Consider the following 23,832-nt stretch of genomic DNA (forward strand, 5'->3'; position numbering starts at 1 on the left):
TGGTTATTCATGTTAATGATGTTGGCTAGCTCATGTTAGCTAGCTTCGTGGTTAGGGGGGGGCGGTGCTGACAGCTAACGTTAACGTTGCATTAGCTAGCTAGACCACATCATATAAATCATATGAATAAACATTTTTAGTTCAGTTTTCATAAATTATTGTTATATTCCAACATTGACTTAATGTGTTCGTACTTTGGTTAAATGACATGGAGAACACTGCCGCCTATTCACATACCTCAACGTTATCCTTCTGGAAGTGTGTAATCCATAGAAATTTTGTATTTGACCCAGGTCTGCTCCTAACTAAGAGTGACAATTGCGGTTTAGCAAAGATGAAAATGGATCATAATCTGAAGTGTTTTTTCTTGTCTCTTTGGCCTTCCTTCTTTTCTAGGCGAAGCTGGTTGCCAGAGGGGACGACTGCATTCGGAACGTGGAAAACGCAATCTCGGAGCTCCGGGCACACATCAGCCGCTTGGAGGCGGAGCAGGAGTCTGTGCTTTCCTCCATTGGAGCCGAAATCGACGCAGCCTGCAAAGAGCTGTCAGGGGATTCCACTGAGAAGCTCAAAGTAATGTCCCCCCCACCCGCACCACACATCTCCCACGGGGGGGCACAGTGCCCATCTCCTCTGCTGAGTGTGTGACATCACCGCTGCCTTCAGTTCTAAAATGCCCAGTCTTTATGCCCAGTTCTGAAATGTCAGCAACATTAACTCAGGCAGTAAGAGCAGTCATCTGGCAGTCGGAGGGTTGTCAGAGGGTTGTGTGTCGAAGTGTCCTTGTGCAAAACACCTGACCCCCAAATGCTTGTGAAGAGCTGGTTGGTATCTTAAATGACAGCCAATCACCGTTGGTGTCTGAGTGTGTGTATGAATGGGTGCATGAGAAGCATCAATTGTACAGCGCTTTGGTTTTTACCATTGACTTCTTGTCAGACCTGGGACAAACATAATTTTTTTGGATTCACATACTTCTCTATGCTCTGAACTTGTCTGGTGTATTGAAACCTATGAAATACCTTGCCTTCTGTCCTTAGTTGGCTCAGTTGAGCACAGAAAATAGTTTGAATCCAAAACAATTATGTACAGTGCAGTCTGTAAGTATTTGGACAGTGGTACAATGTATGTTCCTTGGCTCTGTACAAATTTTAGTTGAAATGAAACAATGAATATGACGTTAAAGTGCAGAGTCAGCTTTAATTTGAAGTTATTTACTAGGGATGTTCCGAATGCTCGGACGAAACGAGTACCTGGTACAATTAATGACTTTTTTCAGAGCAAGAGAGCTGTACGAGCAATTGGATTATCTGTGATGATTGGAGAATTGGCATATTTTATTTATATATTTATTTACTTACTTTCATTGGATGCAGTAGCTGTACATCAGTAATACAGTGACGCCAATATTATGAAATAGCTGACTTTACCACTTGACATTTGACAGTGCTATGCTGCTGATCCAAACTAGATCTACAAAACCGTCCTGAATACATTGCACAGTGAACAAACAAGTGTTGGACATTTTACAATTAGTCCAACTCATTTCAGCATGCAAGGTACAGTGGACTAATCTTACTTCTGATTTAGAATATAATTTGTCTATTAACGGAAGCAACACTGGGAAGCCGTTAGCCATGTCTGTGGCTCGCAGATCACAGTTGCTGTCTCTCCCTTCGTGCCCTTTCCCTTGTGCACTGGTGCAAAGATAACACTTCAGTTCCTTATCTCTTTTATTGGATTAAAATGGTCTGTCTCCACCTGATAATATTTGAGGAGAGAGAATGAAGGCCTCACTGATAAAATGGGCAAAGGGGGCATGGATTTGTGATGATGAAAAGGCAGTTGATGTAAGTTTAGTTCATGATATAAAAATATAAAGGAACCAGGCACATGAGCTTGATTTGCACTTTAAAAGCGCAGCACGATTTGATCGCAGGACCTTTAGTATGTTTAATAAAGAAAATTGCTGAGCATACGATTATTATCTGTGTTTATTGTATGCAGCATTTTTTCTTCATTTCTATAAAGATTCTGGAGCTGACTCTATACTTCATAAGAAAACATTTCAGAATTCTTTCTGCTGCTGCTATCAGCAGTTACATTATCAATGACGTGAGCCAGTACCTGTGGCAGCCGTACATGCCCAAACTAACACCCCCGTCACCTTGTTTCACAGATGAGGGGGGGGCTTTGGTTCTTGGGCAGTTTCTTTTGACCTCCAAACTTTGCTCTTGCCATGACTCATAACTCATTGTGCAGGTAGCAGTTGAAATTGTACTTCCCTCTAGGGTCTTTCAGCGCACTTATCCCTGGTTATGGGTATGCACTTGTTGTACATGTTGTACATGTTGTACGTCGCTCTGGATAAGAGCGTCTGCCAAATGCCATTAATGTAATCTGTCAACAAGACCTCTTTCCAGAACTCTAAGTTATTTTAGGTACTACTTAGCAAACAGTTACCTGGGCATCCTGTTTTAAGTGGTTTAGCCTCTGTAGATCTGTTTGTGAACTCTTCTGCAGAGAGTAGTCACTGACATTCACACCTGCCTCCTGAAGAGTGTTTCTGATTTGTCGGACAGGTGTTTTCATCATCAATCATCATGGCGTTAATTCTTCAATCATCAACTGTAGAGGTCTAACAGCCCCTTTACAATTCCCGAACTCTCCACTTTCTTTTTAATTATGTTTTTTTTATTTTATTGTTAAGCCTATGGTTTGGCCTGTTTCTGACTTTTTTTCTCACATGAGAATGAAAAGCTTACACTGGCTTCCTTGACTGTCACTGGCACAACTCTGGTCCTCATGTTGACAAACACCAATAACAGACTACAAAGGCAATCAAAAGCCTAGAATCAAGACTAGATGCAGTATATTAAAATGAGGGCACCATGTATAAATGTTACTCTAACACAGATCACCCAACATGGTTGTAAATACCCTCAAATTAAAGGTGACACTGCCATTTAATGTCACATTCACAAATTCGATGTGCTGAAGTACAGAGAACGGATTATACCACTGTCCAAATACTTACAGACTGCACTGTATTTGACCCAGGTCTCCTTCTCCCAAAACTCAACAGCCCCATACACACATGCTATGGCTGATAGGATTATTCTGAACTCCCAGTACCATTACAATCTTTTTCCACCTAGTTTAGTTTTAATTAAAAATGTATCCAACAGTGTCTTTCGTGATCAAATCAGGTCTAACTATAAGGGAGAAGTGGGTATAAGTGAACAAAAAAGTGCATTTGTTAAAACTTAACCAGAAGGGGAAAATGTTCTACATTACAGTACAAGTACATTTTATTTGCCTTAGTCAACATGTTTCACTACTGTGGTGTTGGCGAAGAAGCTTGGGAGTGGAAGCACTATTTTACCTCTTGCAGAACTCCCTTTTTTACAGTATCTGTGCTGACGTGGGGTGCTTTTGATCTCTAAGGGAGAGATGGGTAGTGAGAGAAGCAGACTTGACTTCCTGTCAAGCCCACACCTACATCCCTGTGTTGATGACAGGTGCTGGAAGCGGGTCGTTAAAGCCCCACTCTAGCAGGCGCAGGTTTGAAGTCGAGACGTACAGTAGCACGTATGATTTCCAGATTTCGACAGGAGAGATGTGTGGTGAGGGAGGAGAGGGGGAGTGGGGGAGGGAGCAGGCGATAGAGAGAGGGAGCGCCTGTTTCTTCCAGCAGCTATTTACGTGCGGGGTGGAGGCGAGTCGTTTTTCTACAAAAGATCTGAGCCTGTGGCAATTTGTAACGCCCACGCAACATTTTCAGAAAGCTCCTTGTGTGTGGGAATTTCAGGATTTACTTTGCTTCGCATGCCGTTCTGTAACTTCAGACAGTCAACCTACGCTGTCTTTTGATTGGCTTCTTTCGGTAGCCGTATTCTCTTTTCGAGAGTTTTATAGTGAACCTGACCTGGGATGACAAGCAAACAGGTTGGTCCATTCAGGTCTCAGTGTAAGGGCAGACGAGACTGGACCAATCAGCATTCCCTTTCTTGGTGACAAATTGAATTAATCCAGGGCCTCTGTCTCAGTGACATTAAAAAAGCAAGTTCTATGACATCACTTAAGCCTATTTTGGTGGCTTATCACCCAGATACACTTAGGCCTTATAATCAGGGTATGAAATGAACACCATCGACTAGCCAAATGCTGGTAAACTTTATCTGTAGGTGGTAAGTTTGTGCACTCTACTAGCCACTTTGGCAGGTCACCACCCATCACTTGGAGGTCCTTTTCTATTCTAAATATGTAGTTGCCTCGGAAAACAGTGAAATTGACTGGTGCATTAAAAAATGCACCAGCAACTGGCCATTGGACAAAAAAAATTGTTTAACGATGTGATTATAATGCATTTCCCAGAAAGAATTCTTATTTTAAAATTTGTCATTGCATTAATGGACAGCTTAATATGAGTTTACAATCACACTATCACACCAAGAGAAGTAATATGAATTCTGTAATTAGCTGACTTGGTACATTTAAGCCTCCAATTTGTGTGCATATTGTATTCTGTGATTTCAGGTGCTTGTGATTTCTTGTGAACTTACTCTTTGATTTGATTTTAAGAATCTTATTTCACTCTCCAGAGTAACTGTTGACCTCGTTTACAAAAGAGGCCATTTCATTTTTCTATGAACAAGTTTAATTTTATACATGTTGAATGTATGTAGAAACTTCTGGAAGCCGCACATCTTTGTACATGTCTGAAAAAAAAATAGCATTTTCATTTAATCCTTCATTGAGCACTGACATTCACAGCAGTGTTCACTTACAGTGAGGTATATGGGTGTATATGTCACAAAATCCTCTTAAAAGTACTTTTATAGTGCGTTTTGGAATACGGGAAGTCAGTATCTGACTTATCTGTTCGTATTAGTGATAGTTACCCAAGATTTAGGGGGCAACCTAATGATAAGTTCTGCTTCTGCCCTCAGGAGGGTGACACGGGGGCAGGCTTTAAGGGATTATCATCAAATGTCTTTGTTCCCACAGGCCATCTCCCTCAGTGTGGGGCTTCATGGTGACCCACATCGCTGGCTAGCTGAAACCAAGGTATGGGGCAACAGGAGCTCTTCTCAGAATAAAAAACCTTGCCGCACTGTGATAGAAGCTGCAGTGTTTATATGCTGCAGATGAAGCTGCCGTGGTTGTGTTTGTTGCAGATGACGCTGCAGTGGATATGTGTGTGTCTGTTGCAGAATACACTGCATTGGTGTACTTGTTTGTAGCAGACAAAGCTGCAGTGGTTGTGTTTGTTGCTGACAAAGCTGCAGTGGTTGTGTTTGTTGCAGACAAAGCTGCAATGGTTGTGTTTGTTGCAGACAAGGCTGCTGTGGTTGTGGTTGTGTTTGTTGCAGATGAAGCTGCAGTGGGCATGTTTGTTGCAGTGGTTGTGTTTGTTGCAGACAAAGCTGCTGTGGTTGTGTTTGTTTGCTACAGATGAAGTTGCAGTGGGATTGTTTGTTTGTTGCAGTGGTTGTGTTTGTTGCTGACAAAGCTTCAGTGGTTGTGTTTGTTGCAGGCAGGGCTACAGTTGTTGTGTTTGTTGCAAACAAAGCTGCAGTAGTTGTGATTGTTGCAGACAAAGCTGCAGTGGGCATATTGTTGCAGTGGTTGTGTTTGTTGCAGACAAAGCTGCAGTGGTTGTGTTTGTTGCAGACAAAGCTGCAGTGGGCATATTTGTTGCAGTGTTTGTGTTTGTTGCAGACAAAGCTGCAGTAGTTGTGTTTGTTGCAGACAAGGCTGCTGTGGTTGTGTTTGTTTGTTGCAGATGAAGCTGCTGTGGGCATGTTTGTTTGTTGCAGTGGTTGTGTTTGTTGCAGACAAAGCTGCTGTGGTTGTGTTTGTTTGCTACAGATGAAGTTGCAGTGGTTGTGTTTGTTGCAGTGAAGTTGCAGTGGCTGTGTTTGTTGCTGACAAAGCTGCAGTGGGCATATTTGTTTGTTGCAGTGGTTGTGTTTGTTGCAGACAAAGCTGCAGTGGTTGTGTTTGTTGCAGACAAAGCTGCAGTGGGCATATTTGTTTGTTGCAGTGGTTGTGTGTGTTGCAGACAAAGCTGCAGTGGTTGTGTGTGTTGCTGACAAAGCTTCAGTGGTTGTCTTTGTTGCAGACAAAGCTGCAGTGGGAATATTTGTTTGTTGCAGTGGTTGTGTTTGTTGCAAACAAAGCTTCAGTGGTTGTGTTTGTTGCAGGCAGGGCTACAGTTGTTGTGTTTGTTGCAGACAAAGCTGCAGTGGTTGTGTTTGTTGCAGACAAAGCTGCAGTGGGCATATTGGTTTGTTGCAGTAGTTGTGTTTGTTGCAGACGAAGCTGCAGTGGGCATATTTGTTTGTTGCAGAAGTTGTGTTTGTTGCAGACAAAGCTGCAGTGGTTGTGTGTGTTGCTGACAAAGCTTCAGTGGTTGTCTTTGTTGCAGACAAAGCTGCAGTGGGCATATTTGTTTGTTGCAGTGGTTGTGTTTGTTGCAAACAAAGCTTCAGTGGTTGTGTTTGTTGCAGGCAGGGCTACAGTTGTTGTGTTTGTTGCAGACAAAGCTGCAGTGGTTGTGTTTGTTGCAGACAAAGCTGCAGTGGGCATATTGGTTTGTTGCAGTAGTTGTGTTTGTTGCAGACGAAGCTGCAGTGGGCATATTTGTTTGTTGCAGTAGTTGTGTTTGTTGCAGACGAAGCTGCAGTGGTTGTGCGAGGAAGTGAAAGAGCGGGAGGCGCGGGCGAGGAGGCTGAGACGGCACGTCCAGCAGAGTCGAGAGGAGATGAAATGCCTGAAAAAGAGCAAAGACGCAGAGCTGACAAAGCTTCAGTGGTTGTGTTTGTTGCAGGCAAAGCTGCAGTGGGCATATTTGTTTGTTGCAGTGGTTGTGTTTGTTGCAGACAAAGCTGCAGTGGTTGTGTTTGTTGCAGACAAAGCTGCAGTGGGCATATTTGTTTGTTGCAGTGGTTGTGTTTGTTGCAGACAAAGCTTCAGTGGTTGTGTTTGTTGCAGGCAAAGCTGCAGTGGTTGTGTTTGTTGCAGGCAGAGCTACAGTTGTTGTGTTTGTTGCAGACAAAGCTGCAGTGGGCATATTTGTTTGTTGCAGTAGTTGTGATTGTTGCAGACAAAGCTGCAGTGGGCATATTGTTGCAGTGGTTGTGTTTGTTGCAGACAAAGCTGCAGTGGTTATGTTTGTTGCAGACAAAGCTGCAGTGGGCATATTTGTTGCAGTGTTTGTGTTTGTTGCAGACAAAGCTGCAGTAGTTGTGTTTGTTGCAGACAAGGCTGCTGTGGTTGTGGTTGTGTTTGTTTGTTGCAGATGAAGCTGCTGTGGGCATGTTTGTTTGTTGCAGTGGTTGTGTTTGTTGCAGACAAAGCTGCTGTGGTTGTGTTTGTTTGCTACAGATGAAGTTGCAGTGGTTGTGTTTGTTGCAGTGAAGTTGCAGTTGCTGTTTTTTTGTTGCAGACAAAGCTGCAGTGGGCATATTTGTTTGTTGCAGTGGTTGTGTTTGTTGCAGACAAAGCTGCAGTGGGCATATTTGTTTGTTGCAGTGGTTGTGTTTGTTGCAGACAAAGCTGCAGTGGTTGTGTGTGTTGCTGACAAAGCTTCAGTGGTTGTCTTTGTTGCAGACAAAGCTGCAGTGGGCATATTTGTTTGTTGCAGTGGTTGTGTTTGTTGCAAACAAAGCTTCAGTGGTTGTGTTTGTTGCAGGCAGGGCTACAGTTGTTGTGTTTGTTGCAGACAAAGCTGCAGTGGTTGTGTTTGTTGCAGGCAAAGCTGCAGTGGTTGTGTTTGTTGCAGACAAAGCTGCAGTGGGCATATTGGTTTGTTGCAGTAGTTGTGTTTGTTGCAGACGAAGCTGCAGTGGGCATATTTGTTTGTTGCAGTGGTTGTGTTTGTTGCAGACAAAGCTGCAGTGGTTGTGTGTGTTGCTGACAAAGCTTCAGTGGTTGTCTTTGTTGCAGACAAAGCTGCAGTGGGCATATTTGTTTGTTGCAGTGGTTGTGTTTGTTGCAAACAAAGCTTCAGTGCTTGTGTTTGTTGCAGGCAGGGCTACAGTTGTTGTGTTTGTTGCAGACAAAGCTGCAGTGGTTGTGTTTGTTGCAGGCAAAGCTGCAGTGGTTGTGTTTGTTGCAGACAAAGCTGCAGTGGGCATATTGGTTTGTTGCAGTAGTTGTGTTTGTTGCAGACGAAGCTGCAGTGGGCATATTTGTTTGTTGCAGTAGTTGTGTTTGTTGCAGACGAAGCTGCAGTGGTTGTGCGAGGAAGTGAAAGAGCGGGAGGCGCGGGCGAGGAGGCTGAGACGGCACGTCCAGCAGAGTCGAGAGGAGATGAAATGCCTGAAAAAGAGCAAAGACGCAGAGCAGCAGGTCCTCCTGGAGCGCATCGCTCAGCAGGAGGGGCTGCTGGAGAACCTACATGGTGAAAAGCGAGGTACAGAACTCCCTTCACTTCCCTTATCGCACCAACCAACTATCACACACCACCTCCCTTATCACACCAACCAACTATCACACACCACCTCCCTTATCACAGCCACAAACTGTCACACGCTGCCTCCCTTATCACAACCACAAACTATCACACACCGCCTCTCATCACACCAATAAACTATCACACACTGACTCACTCATCACAACCACAAATCATCACACCTACAAAATATCACACACTGACTCACTCATCACCCCCACAAACTATCACACACTGCCTCACTCATCACAGCCACAAACTGTCACTCACTATCTCACTCATCACAACCACAAATTATCACACCTACAAAAAATCACACACTGACTCCCTCATCACAACCACAAACTATCACACACCACCTCCCTCATCACAACCACAAACTATCACACACTCCCTCACTCATCACCCCCACAAACTATCACACACCGCCTCTCATCACACCAATAAACTATCACACACTGACTCACTCATCTCCGGGGCACTGGTTGGCAACCACATGCTTTTAAATTCTTTGGGTCTGACGGTCTGCAATCTTCGAACATGCAGCCCAACACCTACGCTGACCCATTTTCTCCACCATGGTAGTCTATGTTAGCTGTTGCTGACAGAGAGGTGCTACCCTTGTGGGGAGGGTGTTATATTATCCAAATTAAAACCCGAATGAAGAACACTGTAGGCCTAGAGCCTTATGTATCAAGCTGCTCAAAGTAAAAATAAATAAATAAATAAAATAAAAATGGTGACTTTTACGCCTACACACCTGAATATGAAACATGTCTTATAAAGTATAACCAATGTTCATTAGCAATACTTCAACAGAATCAAATGTGTCTTATTAATAAATATTGTAGTGTACAAACCAGTGCACCTGACGAGCCCAGGACACAACATTATACCATTTCTTTTCGCATTTGTCCAGGATCCTGGCATTTAAGTTCTTTGCGATCTGCCTCCATGCCTCTTTTTGTCTCTAATCTTAAGTGTGGGGCTAAGTTTTTCTTTACTTATTTCTTTTTTGTTTCAACCACCTTCCACTAACATCACGGTTTCATCCACAGTCCAGTTTGGTTTTGTGTCCATTTTCCTTAGCCAAACATTAAACGGCAATGTTATTTATTTCAACAGAACACTAATTTCCCAAAAGCTGATTGGTTCTTCCACTTTGTAATTTTGATGATTGATACATCATTCAATCTTTTTGTTTCAGGCACCTGTGGTTGTCGCAAAAACACACTTAAAAATTACTCTTAAGAATATTTCAAGTATTGCCTAAGAGAGTGTTAGCTGTTTGATAAATATGTTTTTCCGACCAGTAAGCTGTTAAGAGTTTATTATTTGTAATCCTTAAGATGTTCGATACATACGGCCTGTGGTTTTGTTCATGTTGTATTATTGTTTTTGGGGGTTTTTTTTCAGTGTCACAGTGTACGCTGTAAAAATATGCAGCAGTGTTGTTAGCATAAGGTTGTGCGGTATATCTGTACTAAAAAGGTATTGCTGTACCGAAATAATGAATAAAAAAACACTGCGTATTATAGAAGTCATGGAGTGGGCATGCCGATTCTCTACGTGCTTTGAGGTCAAAGAACAGTTCTGTGTTTGGGTCCAGACTTCGTCCTGTAGGTTTTAATTTCAACCATAATTTGCCACACCTGGTTCTACTTAATAGCAGCTCAATCAGATCTCTAGCTGCTGAATGAGTTGCGCTTTGTTAGAGCTGGAGTGAAAACATACAGGATGGTAGATCTCCTGGAACAGGGTTGGTTACCTCTACTGTAGGAAAATAGAGACTGGCACTGCTGGTGAAAGTCAATTGTGTGTTGTATCCACTGCAGTCAGTGTGATGGTCAGAAATGGCCAGAGCTCACGTCTCATACTGTAGCATGCAGTCATGTGCAACAATTTTAGGCACCCCTGGTCAAAAAGCCTTTTACAATTAATATCTTGGTGAACAGAGGCAAACCTAACCTCGAAATGGCACAAAGTTTATTATTAAAATTTATTTTATCAATATTTTTTACAGGTTCAAAATAATAAAAAAGGAAAAAGGCCCTGTGCAAAAGTTTGGGAACCTTGTTAGTTTGTAACTCGAGCAACTATAACAGCTTGCAAACACTTCCTGTAGAGTCTTTCAATTCTTGCTTTTGGAATTTTCCACAGATTTTCAATAATATTCAAGTCTAGGGACGAGTGGCCATTCCAAAATCTTCATCCGTCTTTCCTGGAGGTACTTCATGGTTGATTTTGAGGTATCAAAATCATTGTCTTGCTGGAATATTCAACCATCGACTTCAATATCTGGACTGAGCTTTAAACATTGGTATCTAGAATTTCTTAATATCTCGTGGAATCCATTCTTTCTTCCACTCGCACAATATTTCCTGTGCCCCCAGCTGCCACACAACCCCAAAGCATAATGTATCCACATTATCCACAACAGTTGGCAAGGTGTTCTTCTCTACAAAGGCTTCACCCTTTTTTCTCCAAAAGATACCTTCTTGATGGTGGCCAAAAAGTTTGGTTTTGATAGTCCAAAGCACATTGTTCCAAAAGGCTTCAGGCTTCTCAATGTTTTGATTTTATTTATTTATTTATTTTTACTTTTTTAGCATACTTCAGACGCTTAATTTTGGGTTGTGGTTGCAGGAAAGGCCAACTCTGCCATGCACGTTGTATTGTTGTCCTGTGAACCGCTAGACATGTGCCTGCTACTTTTTTGCGGCTGTTTTGCAGTGATCTGAACATTTTCTTAGACTTCCAGACCTTGCCTTGACTTCAACTGTTCCATGTATCTTCCATTTTCTAATAAAGTTTCTGATAGTGGAAATAGGCAGTTTAGCCTTCTCCTTCTTGGTGGACAACTGTTTTGAGGAACCCATGGTTGTTAACGCCAGACCGAATAGATACTGCAGTTGGATACTTTAGAAGTCATGGAGTTACTTTAGAATAAAAAGTGCAGCCCTGGAATTATATTCATCTGACTCATTGAAGCCCTAACGAGTAAATCACCTGGGTCTGGGCCTTAGTAATCTTCATTTTAAAAAGTAACAAAGAATAATCCAAAAGGGTTCCCAAACATTTCCACAGGGCTATAAGTAAAAATGAAAAAAATCTTAAAATTAATAAAATCTTGCTTTAAAATTTGCAGAAAGGTCTCATGTTTAATGTAACATAATTATAGCTAATTTGCTTGTTGCTACCAATAACAAACTGGTATTGATTTATAACTAGATATGTAGTCTTCACTTGGATAATAAGCAATAGTATACAGAGGTTCAGTGATCGCTTGTCTGGAGTGCAATTTGTGCAGCCACATGAACAATCAATATAAGTTCCCTGCCATTGGCTGTGGCAGTTTTCAACCAATTAACTTGAATTGTTGTACAGAGTGATGGCCTGACAAATGTACTCTTTGAAATTTAAGGACTATAAACACAGGCAGAGGGTTCGTCAACATGTCAGTGAGCCTTTTCCAATGATAGGGAGGGATTTAGAATGGTCTTGTAACAATGTTTTAAGACAAAAATGTTACCTATTGTACCTTTAATAACCACCCATCTCCATGAGAAAAACCCATACCAGCGTCACTATTTTATAGCCCAAATGAGTACTCCCAAAATTGAATTAGAATTATAACTACAAGAAGGTGAGGTGAGAACTGTAATTAACTGGTTTAATTGATCAGTTAAGTGCTGAGTAACAACACAAACCAGCAACTGCGGCTCTCCTAGACCAGGAGTGAGAACCACTGCCCAAGAGTTTATAATGTGAGATGTTACCCTGTCGAGGACCCGGCCCTAGGCCCCCCTGATGAGAGATTGACGGGGGATGGGTTAGAAAGGAATGCATTGTTAACCCCTCGCACACGCCATCGAGGTGGTAGTAAGAACGCCCGTAAGAAGAAAAATATGTGGTTCAGAGAATGAGCAGCCATGCTTGTCAGTAGAGGAGTCTGAAGTCGGGGGACTTAGATTTAGGGTTTTAAGGAGCAAGGTTAAAGTTCTGACTGAGAATACCCCAACCCTACAGGGGAGGGGCACAATGCCTGGCTAAAGAAAAACAAAAATAAGGAAAACGGAAGGGATGTCAATACCGAAAGAAAATTAATGATTAATGGCGGATGATTTACACTCGGCTATTGGCTGGATGTCCTTTGTAGATCCCTTAAGGCGCCACAAAAAGGGGCACCTGAAGAGGGTGTTGGGATGGTGGCAGGCTTTAACGTCTGGCTTGCATGAAATCAAAGTTTGGAGGAAGTCAAGGAGAGATTATGAAACTGACACAGACACCAGTGATGAATAGGTTCATTAAAAACAACATAAGGGCTAGTGTTTTTCCACTCATATATTAAGATGGGGGAAATTCCCAAACCAGAGGGGCCCATGAAATAAAATATTGGGGACAGTTCTTTGGAGGTATGAGAAAATGACAATTGGAAAAACAGAAATAATTAATATGGTCATTAAAAAACAGGTTATATAAAAGATAAATGTCTTCCCGCTTGACATAATGGGGGCATTTCTTATCAAAAAAGGTACACTTTTGTATGCAAAAAAGATATATAAGGGATAAGTTTTTAGACCTTAGAGCAGGATCCCAGAATTTGGCTTCAGAAGATATCTACGAGCTGTTGAAGAGAGAGCAACGCAAGACAGTCAAGCTGGAGTGGCGCGCTCCCTCTGCGCGCCACTCCAGGATATGGATATGGAGAGAGGAGTGACGTACGCGATGCGGACTCAGGTGAAGAAAGAGCCACGCAGAACAATTATAACAAAGCTGGAGTGGTAATTATAATCTATATTACTTGTAGAAGTAGGAAAAGTAACATATTATAAGTTTACTTTTATATATCTTTTATTTCTTATTAGGATACTATATAAAGTAGAAAAATGTAGAGAAATTATCATATTTAGATAAATATAATATTATAGGAATAGTTTCTTTTTAAACATCAAGAAGGGGGAGCTATAGGATAAGGCTAAGGCCAAAGAGGATGGATATAGGAAGGGTGTACCTTGATTTTTAAACATCGTGGTGGAAAGGTAATTTAGAAAGAGCTAAGAGGGGTATATGTAACTTGCATGTGATTAGCAAACTGCAAAAGATGATATGTACACTGTAATCTGTACAACTCTATTCTTTTGATTGATTATAATAAAGTATATCTTACTATAATCATATGTGATAAAGATTCTTTAGAGGAATACATTGAATACAGGACATCGATTACCAGATTTGCATCACACCCTTCACTTCGAGACTGGGCTGGAAGTTCAGTAGAACTTACCAGGGCTCCAGGACGTTCGGAGTACTTGAGTTCGTCCCCGAGACACCTCATTGTGAGGTACTGCTCGTGGGAACGTGAGGTCTGAGCTCGGCAAGGGGTCCGTGGCTCACGACAATTTTGGCGCCCAACGTGGGGCACGAGCAGCAGAGAATTGCTCACGGCCTATTGAGGCATTGTCCGAGTGGATTCCTACTCGAGGGTCTCGAGTTGATTACTGGCACTGAAGAGAAAGGTGCTGGACACCTAAGTAGTGAAACCGTAAATACTCGAACTCAAAAGGAATCGAAGTAATTTAGAATAAGTTACAATATTAGAAAACTGTATAGGACAGTAAATTCTAATAAAGTAATAGTATACATATCAATTTATAAATAGGTGGGAAAATGGCTGTCAGTGATATGCCAGACCCACATATAGAAGTATATTTCCTAATAAAGAATAGCCCATAGTAGGGACTACTAGGGACTACAAGTCGCGCCTCCGACAGAGGGAGAGGTATTGGTTCGGAAAATACATAAAGAGAATGGACATTTCTCTTTTAATGTAATTAAGAACTTGAATAGGTTACATATACCCAAGCTGAAAGAGGTAGTGAAGGGAGTAGTTAAGAACTGCTCACAATGCCAGATGATTAATACACCACACGGCCTGTGGAGTGCTGGATTAACTATAAGGTCGGGAGTACCCTGGGGAAGTATTTACATGGACGTGGCCGGTCCTGTAGTACGATCCACAGGGGGGCACCGATACTTGCTGATAATAGTTGATTCGTGCACTGGGTACACCCTGGTCCATCCTCTGCGGCAAGGTACGGGGAGACAGATTCTAGCCAAGCTAGAAAGCACAGTAATGGCAATAGGAAAACCTAAAGAAATTAGATCAGACAATGGAGCACATTTCAAGGATACCATTAACCCCTCTTTGTATATACCATGCAGTCTCTATTTGGACTGTGACACATTTTTATTGTTTTGGCTCTGTATTGCAGCATATTGGATTTGAAATCATACAATGAATATGTAGGAATATGTAGGAATTCCGTGTAGGAATTGCAGTATTTTTATCCATAGCCCACCCCCCACCCCCATTAAAAAAAAATCGCACGATTAGCTGGTTAGCTGTTTCTTGGCCCAGCTGTGTGTTTTTGCATCTTTGGTTCATGCACAAGTTAACTAGCCTAACAAAAGGTGTTGTTGATTCTAGGTACATAATATAGCGTTTGCATTTGGAATCCGTTGCTGTTGTCTTTCAACATGACGACCAAAGACGTGTCAATTACAGTAAAACAGGCAATCGTGGAACTGAAGAAAATAAAGTCAAATGTGCGGTTAGTTGTGTCGAAAGCAGGACAGACTGGTGTTTGTAGGCCCGCAATTTTCATTGGTAATTTCTTACCTGCGGCTCATCTGAAGGCATGGCGTAAATTGCTCGTTCCATGTTTTTCCTCATTGAGCAATTTAAATGCAAATGAGTAAATACAGCTGTCACTGTACAGCTATTAAACACGGGGGGTTCCACGAAAAAATTGCGATGCTTTTTGCACCTGTTAAACCGTCGCAAGTAACCTACTAGAACAAATCTCTACATTTCTCAAAGCACCTACAGCAAGTGGAACATGGCATGGCAACACGGTGTGTCGTGTGGGTCATGCATATTTAAACGGTGTTATCTACATAAACTTCAGGAGCAAAATAACTTTTTTATGTAAATTGGGCTCAATACGGGGCATTTCCGTTTTCGAAAAATGATCGGAAATTGCCACGCGCAATATGAATATTTCCAAGCATATTCCAACGACCTCAAACCTGCAGTCTATGTAATGCCTTTGCGATGTGTAAACGTCGCATTGACTTTCGTAGCTGTCATAGTTGCAAGAGGACACCATACAAGGGCATCCCTCCTTTGGGTTACCAGAAACGAAAATTATTTGTCATTACAGCTTAGTCATTCACGAGAATTGCTTGATGACAGAGATGACATTGAACGTGCCCCTGTAATTTGCTTTCTGCTGTAATTTACTCCAATACCCATGTTTCTTTAATAACAATCTTTCATCTGAGGTATGGTCAATGGACATATTGAAGAGGTGTATTTGATGGTGATCCAACTGATCTCGTCTGTGGTTCGGTGATTCCTTTCTGGTCATTATCATTCCTGTATCATTATGTATTCACAAGGAATTATTTCACAATTCCTTGTGAAATAACCACCCCGTTTCCAATTAATGTTATTAAATCAGCATTTGCTCGGCATGCGTGAGTAAAAACAGCCTTTTATAATTTGTGCATGCATTGGGAGATAAGCTGACACCTGTTCTGAGTTAAAAAATATATATAATTGCGAGGCTCAGCTTCACTCGTAAACTACCGCGAAGATGAAAATTGGCACACGCCTTCCTCAAGAATACCACATGAAGGCTCAACTGATGGCGATAACATTGTCTTTCGCAACTGAAAACCTGGCATTTTATTGTACTTGTGAGCTCGCTATTCGGGCGGTATGGCGCGGTTACTTGATTTCGTTAATGTGACCCTCATTGCGTTCACAGCTGTTGTGAAATAACCAGGTCTTTTTTCCCTCACTTTTTTCCTGAGAAATGAAGCTAATGAACACAAATAACAAATAACGACTAAAATTAAGAACTGTAATTAACTTTTTATTCTATTTTAGGCAATCTGGATTTTCTGTCAAGCTTCGCAACCGGTTCGCTAACACAACCATTAATCTCTGAACACTGCGAATACAGAACGAATACAGAAGACAATTGCTGTGATGAATACAGCTTATGGTGGAAATACATTCTTGTACGAAACAGGTGGTTTGATAAATGAAGAACGCAATTACATGCAGTAATATCAAGAAAATAGAAGCAATTGATAGGAAAGGGATTAACAATTTTTTAGATTAGAAATGTGCAAATTAGCAATATCCTCTAGGGCAGGGGTCTCCAATCTTATCCTAAAAGGGCCGCCGTGGGTGCAGGTTTTTGTTTTAACCCAGCAGTAACACACCTGATTATACTAATGAACTAATCGTGGTCTTTAATCAAGACCTAGATGAGTAGAATCAGCTCTCTTAGTCCTGTGCTAAAACAACAACCTGCACACACACCGGCCCTTTCTGGATAAGATTGGAGACCCCTGCTCTAGGGCAAAAGTAATGGGTTCTTTTGGGTGGGATTCAAAAAAATAAATAAAAATGTTTCAAATGTTGTGTGTGGGGCAACATGGCTCAGGCAGTAAGAGCAGTCGTCTGGTAGTCGGAGGGTTGCCGGTTCGATCCCCCGCCCGGGCTGTGTCGAAGTGTCTCTGAGCAAGACACCTAACCCCTAAATGCTCCTGATGAGCCGGTCAGCGCCTTGCATGGCAGCCAATCGCCGTTGGTGTGTGAGTGTGTGTATGAATGGGTGAATGAGAAGCATCACTTGTACAGCGCTTTGGATAAAGGTGCGATATAAATTCCAACCATTTACCATTTACCAGTTGTGTGTATATTTCAAATGAAATGTGTCATTCCAAGTACATTCTTTTCAGAGTGAGTTTGACACTTCATTGTGCATTCAGGAGTTATGCATTGACTGCTGTATATTGTTTCTGAAGAAAAAATAGTTTAAAAAATGTGGATCAGGTCAGTCTTTTTTTTTTTTTATTCCTTCATTTCTGTAGATTGAAAGCAGTTTGTCCCAGCACAGACATATTGGCAAAGAGACAGCAGATGATTCTTTAGTTCTTGAGCAAATTCCTACAGTACACCACCCTTATAATGCTTAAATTATTTATTTCCAGCTGTATATCTCTTAAAATAGGGCTGAGGAACTCTCTCTCTGGTCCCTGGATCAATAAACTACTTGGCTGTGTACACTGATGCCAGTTCATTCATAGGTCACTAGGACTAAATCTTGGGAACAAGAACTGTCGGCTGTAACCCATCCACTTCAAGATTGCTTACCACTGTTTTAACACAAGGTTATTTCAGTTTCTGGACCGGAATTGCGCACCTGCACTTTAAAGGGAAGTGCTCTGTGAAAGCATTCAGTGGTTGAACTTTGCCGGCCATGTCTTTGCCGTGACTATATTCCTGTGAGCCACATCCGGTCACAGAACTTGTTATCATGGTCTCGGCTCTCTGCTGGAAAAATATGTTTAATCGGCTTATTGCACAGAACTAATGGCGAGGGTGTCGTGCGATGCAACAAAAGATCACATTCTTTGTTGTAAGATATCGCAGGTAAAGGGGCGTGGCCAACGCTTTCATGGTCTAAGAACTTTAGAGGTGTCAACAGTGGTCTCCTGCTAGACTTAAGGGGTGTTACCAATGTGCTTGTGTTGTAAGGTACACACTCAGAAAAAGAAGTACGAAACGAGCCGGAAAAGGTACAAAAGCTTGTCACTAGGGTCGTACCCTATAGTTACACACAATTGTACCCCTTGCCATTGGATTAATAGATAATTTGTATCTTTTTTGTTTGTAAAAGGTTCTTATTTCTACCCAAAAGCACAGTATTGTACCTTTCAGGCTCGATCTGGGAAAGCGGTTCCTTAAAGAACAGGAATGTACCTCCACTCTACCTCACTCTTAAGCAGAGCTGTCCTGACATAAGCAAGCCGTGCAGGCTACACCTGGGTTAAAATCATTGTTTTGATCTTTTTTCTGCTTGGGAAGGGCAATCGGCGACTGCATACCTTATTACTACATTTACAGCGCCTTGACTGTAAGGCACTGCAGGAAACTGTAGGGGCAGCCTGTAGCCTCCAGCGGGGATTATCCCCTGCTTAGTCTAATTAACTGTTAGTGGCTTTGGATGAAAGCATCTGCTAAATAACTAATGTAATGTAATCAAACACTGGGTGTGCTGTGACTGATCAGACCTGGATCAAATTCTTAATTTGCTTCCTTATCTGTGTCGGGGTTTTTACTCGGTGCTGTCAGACAGCTCAGTAAGTAATCCTGCTTTGTGTGATATCAGCCTCTGCTCCATGTCTGTCTGACTGTGAAACCAGCTTTTGAGAGGTCATTGCTGAACATGGTGCAATGAGTGGTGTGACTGATTCATTGTAGATTCACTGCAACAGGCTGATTTCAGTGTAGTCTCACTGAAGCAGGCTGACCTGAATTTTGTTTTGTGTTGTTACAGATCTTCTGGAGAAAACACACAGGAGGAATGAGGAAATGAGGGGCCTACAGGTGCGTATATTCTCTCTCTCTCGCTCTCTATCTCTCTTCCCCCCCTCCCTTACAGCACCACTCTGTAAAATTATTTTGCCTGAAAATCCCAGGAGATCAACAGTTTCTGAGATACTCAAACCACCCCGTCTGGCACCAACAATCATTCTATGGTTCGAGTCAGTTGGATCACATTTATTCCCCATTCTGATGTTTGGTCTGTACAACAACTGAACCTCTTGACCATGTCTGCATGCATTGGCTGACTAAATATTTGCATTACTGAGCTGGTGTACATGTCTGCCTAATAAAGTGCTCACTGAGTGTATGTTCGGCTTGAGGCCGGAGCGAGGGTGTCAGCCGCTGTAGCTCAGGGTAGAGCAGGTGGATACATCCTCCACAGAACTGGCCTGCCGATGCTTAAGTCCCCGGTTCCTTTCGCAGTAGAATAGGGCCGCACTCTGCAGGGAATTGTGGGTAGCGAGCGTGCATTTTTTTTTCAAAGTAAATGGGTCTCCCGTGTTGGTTTTCACATTCCCCCGCTCTGTTCTCACACTGCAGAACCATTGATGGCGAAGCCTTTTCACTGCGGCCGTACAATGGTGTTCTTTTCCCCCCTCCCTTCTAAAGTGCAGGAGCGCATTGTGCTGACGCATCGGCGGAGATGCAGTTTCACCTGCCAGCCCACCCGTATAATGAACCAGTCCCACTGGGCGGAGACACAGTTTTAATCGGGGTGGCGGAAGGCAGGGCGTGGAGGGCACTGGAGACCTGCGCTGCCAGTGTAATTATGTCAGGGGTAGAGTTACTCCCAGGTGCAGCACGGAGAGCTTAGTTTAGACAGGGCTAAAGCATCGTGTGCATGGAAGTGCCGTCACACGCTCTCTGCATGAAGCTCGCTCGGTCACCTAGCTCCACACGAACATACACTCTCTCTCTCTCCCTCGCTCACTCTCTCAGCTCCGCACGAACACACTCTCTCCCTCGCTCACTCTCTCTCCCAGCTCCACATAGACACACACTCTCCTTCGCTCACTCTGTCACCCTGTACCACACAGACTCGCTCTCACGCACCCGGGCTTAGGCTCGCACTATTATATACTAACGCATTTAAACACATACTCTTTCACTCACATACGCACTCACGTGAACAGAAATGCAGTCTTACACACCCATTTTCCTGTGAAGTCTTCCTTTTGATTTCCAAGGAATCTCTAGTCTCCCTAGCCTCTGTAGTATTCTCGAGTTAATATTTCTGAGGAAGACTGTGAGAGCACCTTTGGCTCCACAATAGAGGGCACTTTCATTGTTGTGATCCCATTTTATATCAGTGATCATCAAAATACATTCTCAAAATAATGTATTATTATTCAGTATGCTTATGAATAAGGAGTAAGCCTGCTTTTGAAAAATAAATAGCATGTGAAATTGTTGAATGTGTTTGACTTGTTGATGGGGGTTTGATATTTGACAAAAATGTCAATCAATGGACCTCAATGAATATATTAGTGTACAAGATGTTATTGTGATTATTATACAAAATTTTTGGTGATATTGTCATCAAATTTGAATATTTTGGCTGTGGCTCCATTGTGTTTCTAAGTGTGCCAGGCATTGCCACAATAATCTATATCCATTCAAAAACAGAAGATCTTCCACTTCCACTGTATTTGAGCTTCTGTAACTTTGATTTAGTAATACTTAGATAATTCTGACTCTTGGAAAACAACCCCTAAAGGGTTACATTTCAGAAGACACCAAGATTATGCCTGTTGTCAAAAGGGTTCAAGAGTGGTTGGCATTTATTTTGGGCATGTAATTTACGAGCTTGTGTTAAGAAAAGGGGTGATACTTAAGGGGTTAATCTCAGTCTGAAGGAACTATATTGTGTTATTCCATCACTTCCTGTTTCACTAGAGTATAAAAATGAGGTAACAAGCATGCCAAATCCCTTTGTCAACCATCAACATGGGAAGAGCCACAGAACTATCAATTCAGAAGACACAGATGGTAATTGTAATCAGGAAATGGGTCCAAAAAAAATGATTGCCTGTATTTGCATACAGATTTTACTCTCATAGCCATATACCCTCCCAGGTTTACCCACATGGCAATGGGGCAGTGGCTGGTGTGTGCTAGGGCGTGTCCACATGACTGTGGGCCCACTGCTGCTCCTAGATCCCCTACTGATTTGGCCTGGTATCGCAAGAAGCCGGTTACTGTGAGCTGCCACGAGGAGGCACAGTAGGAGTCTTGGTGGGAGAGGCTTTGTACTGACTAGAAAGACTTACGCACTGCTTCCTTGCCCCCAGTTGGGGTTAGCCAATGGCAGCAGCTGGAAGGGAGCGATTGCAAGCAGACATGCATACAAAGGCTCACAAGAGCAGGTCTGCACTAGATGCATCACTAGCACACACACACACTCTTGGTGTGTCTTCAGTGGGCTAATCCCAGTGGCTTCGTTTTGTTTACTTCCCCTCTTATTAATTTTACTAACCCAAATGTATCCTCTCTTTTTAGGACCGAATATCAGATCTGGAATTGGTAAGTCTGCTTCCCAGTAGTTGAACATTAAAGCTTATCCCAGAATGCATTAAGAGTTTTCCTGAAAGAGATCTGTTTTAGGTCATGCGGGCTGCATCAGTGCTCATGACCCTTTTGACCTCAGTGCCCCAACCCCACCCGTTCAAACGGATTATGGATCCTAATTCGTCTCCTTATCTCTGAAACAATTTACCATTCCCAGAAATCTATTGCACTCTCCCAGTAGTCACAGATCTCTTCCCAGAAAACCGTCCTTGAGCACGGGAATTTAATTGACCTTGTTACAGTCTTGACTTCCCCAGCACGCGACTGGTGGAATGACACCTTTATTCTTCCAGGACAGAGCTGCCATGTAGTGACTTGTGACACCATTACGGCAAATCCGTTCAAATGGTCTCGGGTTTCTGTTCAGGTTAGATAAAACTGACTTCTTTTTTTTGGGGGGGGGTGGGGTTTCCCCAAGCAATGCTCCCTTACTGCTCAGACATGAACCACCTACATTGTACCAGCCTGCGAGGGGGACTCTTGTAATATCTCATTTACGGGGAATTTAATCAGAAACCTGATATTCAATATTGGGATTCGCCAACATATTCAAACATTGTTCAGTTCACCACGAATGTTAGCTAACGATAGCTAACAGTTTGAAAAGGTAATTTATGGCGAACAAAAATGGCTGCCAAACAGAAAGACGCAGAGAGATAATGCACTTTATTCAATGTAATATTTGGTCTTACCTTTTACAAATAATCCCAGGTAAGCAGCTAATCAGCTAGTTAGCATTGTTAGACCTAAGTCGCATCCAAAAGGCATTGGTGGTGAACTAAATGAAGTGTTCATTTAAAATGGGTCAGCTCCTGTATCACCTCAGTGTAAACGCCATTCCTGGCCCCCATGGTTTCTTGTGTGCTAGCAGAGACACTCTGGGAGCTCTTGGCAGAATACTGTATGTGAGGTGTTGTATCTAGAAAGCGTAACTTTAAGCCTTGGCTCCTGGCTGCCAGAAATGCTGCAGCTGCAAAGAATATTAGATATGTGAATTGTTCAAATACAATCAGTAACTATGTTATTTAGGGATTTAATTATTTTAATTATTGGTCTACTGCTTCCATAGCCCATCCACTTCAAGGTTCTACTTGTTCAGATGCTCTGCATACCACTGTTGTACCACATGGTTATTTGAGTTCAAATATTTTGCTAAGTACAGATATTTCCATTTATTCTATATACTGTCAGTTTGGGGGGGGGCTTTGACGGTTTTGCAACAATTTTAGACATCACGGATGGGGTGAGAGGAACTTCTTTCTTTATCTTTGGAAATAAATGCACCTCGTAAAAAAGAAGGCCTGGGCCCACTTCTCATAAATTGACATTATCGACCAATGTTTTATTGAAAAATAAAATTATTTAGTGGTGGCCATGCTGACAATGTGGCGGTGCGTCACAGATGAGTCCACGTGGGGCAAATGTATGTTTTAGCAGACACATGTCCACAGCTTGAGTTCGCACTGATGGAAATAGCAGGTTATGTTCTGAAGTGGGTTGGGTTTGACAGTGCGGTTGAGGTGATGAGGGTTAGTACCTGCCATAGAGCTCACTGCAGGCACCATCAGTGCTGTCATATATAAAATCAGGGCTAATAAGAAGGCAATACGGTGGAGAGAGTACATGTTTTTTGCTCAATTTGACCCCATTCAGTGTTTCACATCTCTTAAAAACCAGTTAACCTTTTTTTTCATTTTGGGATTGTAATATTGAACATTTTGGCTGTGGGAATATGGGATTAAATAGTAAACATACAATAGACATAATGCTTTGTTTCTGTTCTGTACCAACTATGCTTTGAATGGGCTTATTTTGACCCTCTGTAAAATGTCTGAAAATATACAACCAAAAGGGCAACATGGCAACAGTGATCACAAACACACCTCATTTTATTTAAGACCAACCCACCCCCATAGGCACAAGGCAATTTAACGGCAGAGATGCTGAATGGGGAAAATGACTACTACGTCTGTCTGACATTAGCATTAACACACACACAAAATGAGTCGCAGGTTGAAAAGGAGAGTCCGTTTGTTGAGTGTATTGAAAGGCGGTATTGACTTGGGAGTATTTATGAGCTTCCCCAAAAATGAAAGCGATTTGTCATCCCCTCTCTTTGTCACTATTATGTAATATGGCTCACTGGCCCAAATTAGATTAGTGGATAGTTGGAAACCCGCTGCCTTCACCGAGTAAACCACATCCATCACAGAGGTTCCCGCTCACTGGGGAAAACGTGGTGGCGCCTGGTATTGACTGGGATGCAACCACCGGGTGAGAAACGACTTTTCCCTGCTTTGCAACTGCACAGTATTCAGCTTTACTGCCCCTA

At 42.4% G+C, this 23,832-nt stretch overlaps 1 protein-coding gene across 1 annotated transcript in view; it reads left to right on the plus strand.

Annotated features, from left to right (window-relative positions):
• Positions 1-23,832, plus strand: part of LOC133128708 (centrosomal protein of 128 kDa-like) — a 74,218-nt gene that overhangs the window by 45,170 nt on the left and 5,216 nt on the right. Inside the window, exons 17-21 of the mRNA XM_061242427.1 lie at positions 397-573; positions 5,011-5,070; positions 8,230-8,422; positions 18,883-18,932; positions 21,432-21,455. Coding sequence (XP_061098411.1) covers positions 397-573; positions 5,011-5,070; positions 8,230-8,422; positions 18,883-18,932; positions 21,432-21,455 — 504 coding nt within the window. The remainder of the gene's footprint in view (positions 1-396; positions 574-5,010; positions 5,071-8,229; positions 8,423-18,882; positions 18,933-21,431; positions 21,456-23,832) is intronic.

Source organism: Conger conger, chromosome 5 (genome assembly GCF_963514075.1).
Source record: "Conger conger chromosome 5, fConCon1.1, whole genome shotgun sequence".
Classification (NCBI taxonomy): Eukaryota; Metazoa; Chordata; class Actinopteri; order Anguilliformes; family Congridae; genus Conger; species Conger conger.